The sequence below is a fragment of the Pteropus vampyrus genome, unplaced genomic scaffold (assembly GCF_000151845.1).
Source record: "Pteropus vampyrus isolate Shadow unplaced genomic scaffold, Pvam_2.0 Scaffold35, whole genome shotgun sequence".
Lineage (NCBI taxonomy): Eukaryota > Metazoa > Chordata > Mammalia > Chiroptera > Pteropodidae > Pteropus > Pteropus vampyrus.
The window spans coordinates 628,664-637,476 of record NW_011888816.1 but is presented as its reverse complement, the minus strand read 5'-3'; the positions used below and the strand labels follow the sequence as shown (position 1 = coordinate 637,476).

General features: G+C 56.6%; 1 protein-coding gene across 1 annotated transcript in view; it reads right to left on the bottom strand.

Annotated features, from left to right (window-relative positions):
- Positions 1-8,813, bottom strand: part of SLC6A20 (solute carrier family 6 member 20) — a 35,147-nt gene that overhangs the window by 14,455 nt on the left and 11,879 nt on the right. Inside the window, exons 2-5 of the mRNA XM_023529023.1 lie at positions 8,649-8,789; positions 6,908-6,999; positions 3,803-4,030; positions 585-695 (exon numbers count right to left, since the gene is read on the bottom strand). Coding sequence (XP_023384791.1) covers positions 585-695; positions 3,803-4,030; positions 6,908-6,999; positions 8,649-8,789 — 572 coding nt within the window. The remainder of the gene's footprint in view (positions 1-584; positions 696-3,802; positions 4,031-6,907; positions 7,000-8,648; positions 8,790-8,813) is intronic.

Here is an 8,813-nt window from a genome sequence, read left to right as displayed (position 1 = left end):
GGGGGGCGGTGCTGCCACAGTCATTTTGTTTCCAGGGTCCAGATTTGCTGAAGAACTTGTCCTGCCCCCAAGGCAATAGCACCCCCTGCATTGATGAGTACTGGCTGTGGGGTGCCTGGGGAGTGGGTGGGCTCGGGAGGGATCCCGGAATACCCTGCTGAGAATGGATTTGCCCCTGTAGAAAAAGGGGTGCCTGGAAGTGGCCAGCAGGAGAGCGAGATGATCAGCTGACACTCATGGTGGACAGCTGAGTCTACAGGCTGGAAAGAGGGCTTGGGACGAGACTGGGTGGGAGCCAGGAGGCCAGACGTGGGGCTGGGTAGCAGTCCGTCGAGGGGCAGTAAGGATGACGAAAAGGAGCGGACGAAAGACTCAATGCCTCAGAATTCACAAGGCTTGGGGGCTGCCCGGCTGAGGACGTGCCCCAGTGCCCACAGGTAATGCACACCCCTCCCACAGCCTGAAGGGGTCACATCAACCTCATGGGTACATGACAGCTTTCACCCACCCTCCGTCTTCCCTTCCCTTCACCCATCCTGGGAGATGGCAGGGTGAAGGGGGGCACCCTTCCCTCCAGTGCATACCTTAGGAGTGAACATGTACACCAGGCCATTGGTGGCTCCGTGGAGCGTGAGGCCCCTGACCAGGTAGATGATGAGCACACAGTAGGGCAGCAACGCAGTGAAATACACCACCTGTGGGCACCAGAGGGCACAGTCAGCCTCCTGGAGATGTGGTGACCTCAGGCTCCCTTTCGCCCAGGACAGACCCGCCATCTCCATGAGGCACCATGCTGTCTTGCGTGTTCGGGCTGCCGATAGCTGGAAAGGCATCGAGATTCTTGGTTAGACGTAGGCTCTGAGTTTGGGCTGGGAAATGGGGTGGGGGGACGCCGTTGCCTATGTCTGTAACTGCCAGGAAATCTCTGGGTTCAGTAGAGAAGAGAAAAGCAGGTGCTGAGGCCTCCTATGAACCGGATCGTATTCCAGGAAGGATCCGGGGCAGCTCACAAACATACGTCCAGCACAGTAACATTTAAAAATCGCTAGGAGAGAAATCAGTGTCAAAAGAAACTGTGGGCCCAAGGGAAAAGGCAGCCCGCGGCATGTGTGTGTGAGGCTCTGCCCAGTTTCTGAGCTGGATTCATTCCGAGCTTCCTAGTGGCCTAAGCAAAGAACAATCGCTTACAAGAATTATATTTTCTCTTAAGAAAAAAGTCAGGGATTCGAGGAAGGACAGATTTCTCAGGACCAGGGCCCAAGAGAGGCTTGGTCATGAGTGCTCGTAAAGGACCAGAAGTGAGGTTTGGTGCGGGGACAGTGTCCCTGTAGTAAATACAATAGAAATTCAGTGATGTGATTTTTACGGAAGGTCTCAATTCCACTGGCTTTATGATTGCACATACAGAAATTTTTGGTCAACCGAATCTTTTCCCGTGGACGCGCATCTTCAGTTCAATGACGTTCTACCTTCGCTTTTCATGGTGGATCTGGCATCCTCTCATACTCTGGGTAATTCTAACTTTCAGAAAGCCTGAGCACAGAGGCCTTAGGGCACACGTATGCTCCTCAGGACTGGCACTTCCACATATCACTTCGTGTGTGCACCAAAGCGTCTCAGCAAAGAAATATTTTGCAAATGTGTGCGTGTGTGTGTGTAAAAGCAGTTTCCTTAAAGTTTAGGTCCCTCTGTGAGAAATATAGCTGTGATCCACGTCCGGATGGGCTCAAATCGCACATACTCCCACAGAGGTGTGGTATCATCTTCCCATGAATTTCCGAGGCCACCAGAGTGACACTCTGTGCTCCCTACCCTGTGTGTTTTCATCATCGATTCTCAGCTGAGGTCCTGAGGTCACTGGACCTTGGGAAGAGTCGTAAATCCACCGGAGATTACGAAGAAATACACCAGGTGAGAGATAAAGGGGAATAAGTGGAAAGAGAGCGAGCTGGATGAAATCAAGGGACAACAGGGGAGGGGTCACCAATGTCCACAACTAATAGACACTCAGAGGACACTTAGGGCAAGCCCTTGGCATCTCTCTCCTTCCTCTCAGATGATTACGTTTCCCGGAAGATTCTCTAGAGTCGTGACCGGGGTGGTTCGCTTCTCCTTGCTCGGGGAAGCTGGCACGTGATCCAGCCTTAACTACTGGGAGAAACCATTTTTGACAGATCTGCAAAAACTCTTGGAGGGAAAAAGGTGATTCCAACAGAGGAGGCCAGGAAATGGGACACTGCCACTGGCAAAATCAATCCCCGTAAATAACGCCGATGGGGCACTTCTGTCACGGAGAGGGTGTGGCTTAACCAGAGGAAAGAGACAATAAATAGGCTTTATAGCATGACATGGCCTCATTTAAATATTTATAAAACGATCTAGAAAAAAAGATGGCTTCATTAAATCTCTAAGTTTGTAGGTGTTGCTCTCAGATCTTTTTGGGTCATGTTCATAATAATCTGGCAATGACAAATTGCAAAAACACTTTTTATGAGCATAAATTCAAGATGGGACAGGGTGAGTTGCTGTAGGCTCTAAGCTCTGCCAGAGGGCATCCACTGGTTCCTCAGCTCCGTCCTGGGATGGGGTGGGTGCTTTTCGGTCTAAGATACTGGCCATCACAGCATCTTGGAACCCAAAAGAAAATGTCCTACCAAGCACAGTACTGGGGTCGTCACAGGGTTCCCAAAATACTGGGGGTAGTTCTGGTCTCGATGCTTCAGAAAAAGACATGGTGGGGCTGGAGGAGGTGATTCAGGTGGTCCAGAGGGTGAGGACAGGTGGACTCTTAGGACCTTCAGAAGGGAAAAGTTGGGATCGATTAAGTCACAAAAGATGTGGCGAGAGCACACAGGAGGTGGCTCACCAAACCAAGACGATGGGGAGTCCCTGGGGCAGAGCTGGGTGTGCCCGCTCTACCCTCACTGGTCGGTGCCCTCGGGCAGGTCACTTTACCTCTCTAAGCCTCAGGTGACTGGGATATGAAATCTGCCATGAAGGGCTGTTGCGAGCTTGAGGCGCTGGTCCTGCCCAGCTCGTGGTGGATCTGCTATGAGGAGTGACCGAGGATGAGGTGGGGACCGTGGGGGTCCAGGGCAACTGGGGACACTTGAGAAAGATGGAGATGAAGGTAACACTCAAAGAAAACCTTCTCCATGGAGCAGATTAGAGATAAAGGAGCCTCTCAGCCTGGGGATGCACCAAGGAGAACAGGTTTACAAATCAGGCCTGAGAGCTCCGAAGGGCCATTGAAAGCAGCTGAGAGCAAAGGTTCTCAAACTGGGCTGCACATCAGAAGCACCTGGGGAGCTTTTAAAATCTCAGTGCTCAGGCTGCACCCCACATCGACTTCCCTGGAGCCTTTGGGGGGTAGGACTGAGACAGCAGAGCTGTCAACACGCTCTAGGTGGGACCAATGTGCAGCTAAGCTTGACAGCCAGTGGCTAGGATGTCCTGGGGATACCTTCGATTATTTAAGGTTTTTATAGGAGGGAAACTTCACTTTTAGTTGCTTGGTGCCACCTGAGTGTTATGGGTTTGGGACTCGCTAGTACAGAAAGACTGTCTTTTTAGGGAGTGTGAAGTTTCGAGGTTTAGGGGTGCAACTTCACACTCCTTTGGCCACTTTTATAGTCGTCCAGCAGGGGGTTTGTGCCAGCTCACCGTCCATGCCTCCCGCCAGCACGGCTTCCGCCCTCGACTGCAGAAGGCAGCCTCTTGGCTGGCCCAGGGCCTGGGCGGAGGCCGCTGCCTGCTGCTGCCTGCCCCTGCCCACCCAGAGTACCAGCCCCTCCCGTCCCACCTTGCCCGTCGACTCGGTGCCCCGCAGGGTGCACAGGTACACCACGAGCCAGGCCAGGATGAGGCACAGCGCCGGCTCCCACTGCACGCTCCCGTTGTCCTGGATGGATGGTGAGATGTTGAGGGTTTTCCTGTACCAGAAGTACTGCGTGGAGGAAGCCTTCTCACACTCCTCCTCGAAGCCGGTGCGGTTGCCATTCAGCGGGCAGACAGACCACGGCAGGGGGTCCTTTGGGATGACACAAGCATTATGTGGAGAGGTGAAGGCTGAGGCCAAAGGTCGGGGTAGGGAGGACGGGAGGTGGCCCCGATGCGGGGCCCTTGAAGAGGAAAGCACTGGTCCCCAAAAGGCGGGTGGCTGGAACGAAGGCAGACGTGTCAGGGTCACAGATGGGGCTCCCCACACCGTGCTGTCCTATGGGTGTTTGTTGAGGACCACCGAGCTCTCCTGCGGGTCTGAGGTACAGAGAATGCAAACGGGCCATGGCCAGAACCCCTAGGACAACAGAACTGACCCTCGGCCTCTGCAGCAAGCAGCCCGGGGACTCAAACCACAGCGTTGGCGGCAATGATCCAGACCCGTCGGGACTTGGCCACTTACTTGTGTTCCCGCCAACTCGGAACCAACTGGAGGAGGCCGGATACGCTTCCCTAATCAATCACACAGCGAGCCCCGCTCCTGCTGAGCGATGAGGACTCGTGATGACAGAGGCTACGTGGATGCAACCGAGGTGCCTGGTGACAGCCGGCCCCGAACCCCAGTCGGTGGGAGGGTCCCTTGTGGGCCTGAAGCCCAGTGGAGCTGCCCAGCAGACTGACTGGGTCCATTCACTGGCCTGTGGCTGATGTCACCCCAGCCTGGTCCACTTCCTGACCTTGGCATGACCGAACCACCTGGAGAGGTGGGGGTGGGGGGCTTTAAAACATGTGCCCAGGCTGCACCCCTAATGACTCAGATTTCATCGGTCTGGGGTGAGGCCTGGGCATCAGAATTTTAAAAGTTCAGGTGATTCCTGCATGTAGCCGAGGTGGAGAGCCTTGGGGTGTGTAAGAATGTGTCAGATGGACTGGTTCCCAGCACCGGCCTCCCCGTTCTGAACACGCGGGTCAGGCTGCGACCCCTGCGTCTGCCGTTGTAACAGCCCCCCACCCCCTTTCCCCCTCCCCGCTGCTGGGAAAGGCCGGATGTGAGGCTGGAGAGCCCCACCTGACAGTGGGGTGGACTAGAACACAGCTCTTCGGCTGGCTGGGCTGCCACTCAGCTCCCATCTGCCTCGGGTACTCAGCACTCGGAGTGCCAGGGCTGTGATGATGACATGAGTGAATTCTTCTAAAGTGCTTGTCACTATGCCTGGCCCGGAGCAACGGAGCCAGCGTAAGCGAATATCTGCTGTTCCTGCCATTATTATGTGACCGTAGAGGTGGGTCCAAAGCAGAGGGACTAAGGGGGAAGTCCACGGACCCGGGAAAAATGGGATCGATGAATAGTCCCGTGATTTTTAGGAAACCACTGGCCCTTACACTTCTGAGGGTTAGAAAGAGGCGACTCCTCTCTTGAGACACTTTGTTTTCCACCTTTGGAAGATGGCCGAATTATTCTGATTTTGTTAGAACAGGACTCGTGGCTCTCACCTTTGTGTAACTGTCCTAATAAGTATACAGATCTATAACGCCTGCGGAGCGCGTGGCAACCCTCGTCGGCGAGCGGCTGTGCAGAGCGCACCCTGCCCGACTGGACACGCCAGTCCTGCACAGAGCGGGGAACTGGTCGCAAGGCGGGAAAGGAAGGGGAGCTGCCCCGTTTCTCCTCAGAAGGCGGAGAGATGCAGGGGCGTGCCTGGTCTTCGTGGAACTCCAGGCTGAGCCAGAGAGAGGGGCTGCGGCGAAGCTCGGGGCAGAGTCCTTCCTGCAGGACATGCACACAGGGCGTTTTCCAGTGGGGCAACCCCGGGCAGGCTGAGCGGGTGGCCAAAGCAGGGTGTGGAGCACCTTCTGAGTGCAGATGCCAAGTCCTGATTATCGAGGTCATTCACCCGAGCACTCCTTGGGGCCCCCAAGATTCAAGGCTGTGCCCAAGTGCACCAGACTGGCTGGGGTGAGTCCACAGTCCATGGCCAGTTTTGCCTTGCATTAGGACCTTGGGGACAGGGTCTGTCCCATGAAGGCCTGGCTCAGTGGCATACAGTGAGGCATCCGCCCAGTTAGCTCCTGCCTCCTCCCCTCTCTTCGCATCTGGGAAGAAGCTGAGATGGAAGGTGGAGGCGGTCAGGGGGCAGTGGGGTCCCGGAGGGTGGGAGGCAGGCACCCAGGAGGAGAAACGGACATGCGCAGTGGAGGGGACAGGCCTCTCGGCTCGGACATGCGCAGTGGAAGGGACATTCCTCTCGGCTGGGAAACGAAGACTACCTCCCAGTGAGCAACTAGGGTTCTTTCGCTCTGCTACCGTTTTCAGCCCCTTCCACATTTTCTACAACGAGCCTCAGCTATGCTATGCATGTTTAAAATGTTTAGTTTTGAGAATAGCCCCTATTGTGTTACAGGGGTGACAACGGTCCTCCCAGAAGAACTTTTGGTCTGCAGGGAAAGGGAGGGGCTTGGCCTGGAGTCAGAAACCTGGAAGGACCAGTGATGGGGGTGGGGGGCGGGAGGGAGGAGAGGGAGAGGAGGAGGGGGGCGGGCACTGTCCTGCTGGGTTGGTGGAGTCCCCCGGCCATCTCCACAGATCTCCCCCTGGCCCAGCGTGCAGTGGTTCTCACTATTTTTGAGGTCACATCCTTCAGAGAGAAGCTGATGAGAGCCGTGGACCAGCTCCCCGGAAACGTGTACACACGCGCGTGCACACACGCATGCGCACAATCTGGCTCACCATTGCAGGGTCCACGGATCGAAGCTCTAGGCTTGGTTTGGGGTGCTCGGCCTCCCTGCAGCCCTTCACACCGCTTCCTGGCTCCCCCCAAGTCTGTTGCCCTCAGCGCCCACCCACACACCTGTCCCCCAAGAGGCACTGCTCTGCCCCGCCCCCACCCGGCCTGTCTCCCACGGGGCCCTGCTCTGTCCACCCCCGCCCCCATTCCCCACCAGGCCCTGCTCTGGACGGCCAGCTCACCTGGAAAGAATGGAAGAGGTACCAGAAGGCCCAGGCGTTGATGACATTGTAGTACATGGACAGGAAGAAGGATACCACCACGCTGGCGATGCCTGTGCGGGGCAGAGGGTTCTGAGGACGGCCTCCCCCACCCACCCGGACCAGGCGGAGGCCAGCCGCATCCAGTGAGCCCTGGGACAGCCCTGCCGTGTGGCCGCCCCAGGACAGCAAAGCCTCCTTCGGCAGGCTTGTGAGGAGGGTAAGTGACCACCAGGCCCCTGCGAGCACTTGCGAAGGGTTAGTCTCTCCCCTCAGGTCTCTCCCCGTGTTCTGGGACAGGATGGCATTTTTCGTGAGATCTAAGTGCCAGCTGCCGTGCTGAGTACTCTATAAGCCTTAGGTCCTCACAGCGATGTTGCGAAGTGGGTGTTGTCACACCCCCTGCCCAGAGGGAAGAGCTGAGGCACAGGGCTTGCCCAAGACCCCTGGCTGGGACGTGGCCGAACTGGGATTTAAACCTAGTGAGAAGCACTTGTCACTGCCAGACATTACGGTTGCTCTGTCCTTGGCTCACCTGAAGTTAGGTCACTTGGGCGAATCTCTGCCCTGTGGTGGCAGGGGGCAGGGAGGAGGAGGTGTGTCAGGAGTGCGGGGAACAGGACAGAGGCTGCCACCCGCCTGGTTAGGCCTGCACGGAACCAGGTGCTCTGGAGCCAGCTCACACCGCTCCCCGCCATCGTGGGCACCTCTGCCCAACCCCACGCTCTGGGACGCCTCGTTAGTAGTTTGAAATTGACCGCGGTGGGAGTTTTTACACCACCGTATCGCAAATGCTACGAACCGGGCCTTCCCCCACCCGCGCCTGCCTCGAGAGCTGGTTGTTAAACATTCACTGCCACGTCCCCACCCCCTGACTGGCACTAACATCTGGGATCTCGCAGCAAATGCTGCCTCGGAGAAGCCCTCTGTGATTGCTTACTCTGGCAGATGGTAAGACCACATACCTCCGTGTTAAAAATTAATAGCCATTTAAGATGATTTGTGAGGCCACTGGACACATTTTGTCTGCATCTGAGATTAAGTCATATACGAGTTTACACCTTCCTTGCTCCTGAAACATCACTCTGCCTTTCTGTCTGGGGGCGGGAGGGGTGAGCAAAAGAGAGTGTGGCCTGTTGCCCCTGGTGGCAGAGGCGGCTGCCGGGGAATGTGAGGGTTGTGAAGGCAGGTTAACCATCTCCCGGAGGTGGCCAGGACCGTGACTCAGCCAGTGTCCCCCTTGCTGTCCACGTGTGTCTGGCTTCCATGCACTGGTGACATTAATGCCAGCCCCACAACCTCTCAGTGGTGTGAAGAAGAGTAAATGAGCACATGCACAGATATTGTGGGGCAGCACCTGGCACATAGTAGATGCTCACGTAAAGGTGTCATTATTAATAGTTAGTAGGAGGCAGTTCCCAGAACGGTTGTTAGCTAGGACACAGAGTCACGGCTCCATCGGGGGCAGCTGTTTCCCTTCCACAGAAGAGCAGTGTGGTCTCAGGATCCCCGGGGTGAGCCTCCTCCCGCCCTCGCTGCTGCCCTCGGGGCAGGACACCAGCCCCTCTCAGCCCAAAGTCTGTGGCAGCCCCTCCCTGGGCCATCTGCCCACTCCATTCAAGGGCTTTCTCTTGGGCCTCGCGCTTGCTCTTTGGTCCTAACCGCACCCCGAGTACAGTATGGGGGTCTCCGGGTGAGGGAAGACTGGAGAGCGCCCACGTACCGACACCACCCAGGTAGGGGCTGATGGTCCTCCAGGCGCCGATGCTGCCCTGGCGCATGCGCTGTCCGACCGCCAGTTCCAGGTGCAGGAGCGGCATTCCCTCCACGAAGAGCATGATGATGTAGGGCACCAGGAAGCTCCCTGCAGGGGTCCGGAGCGAAGAGC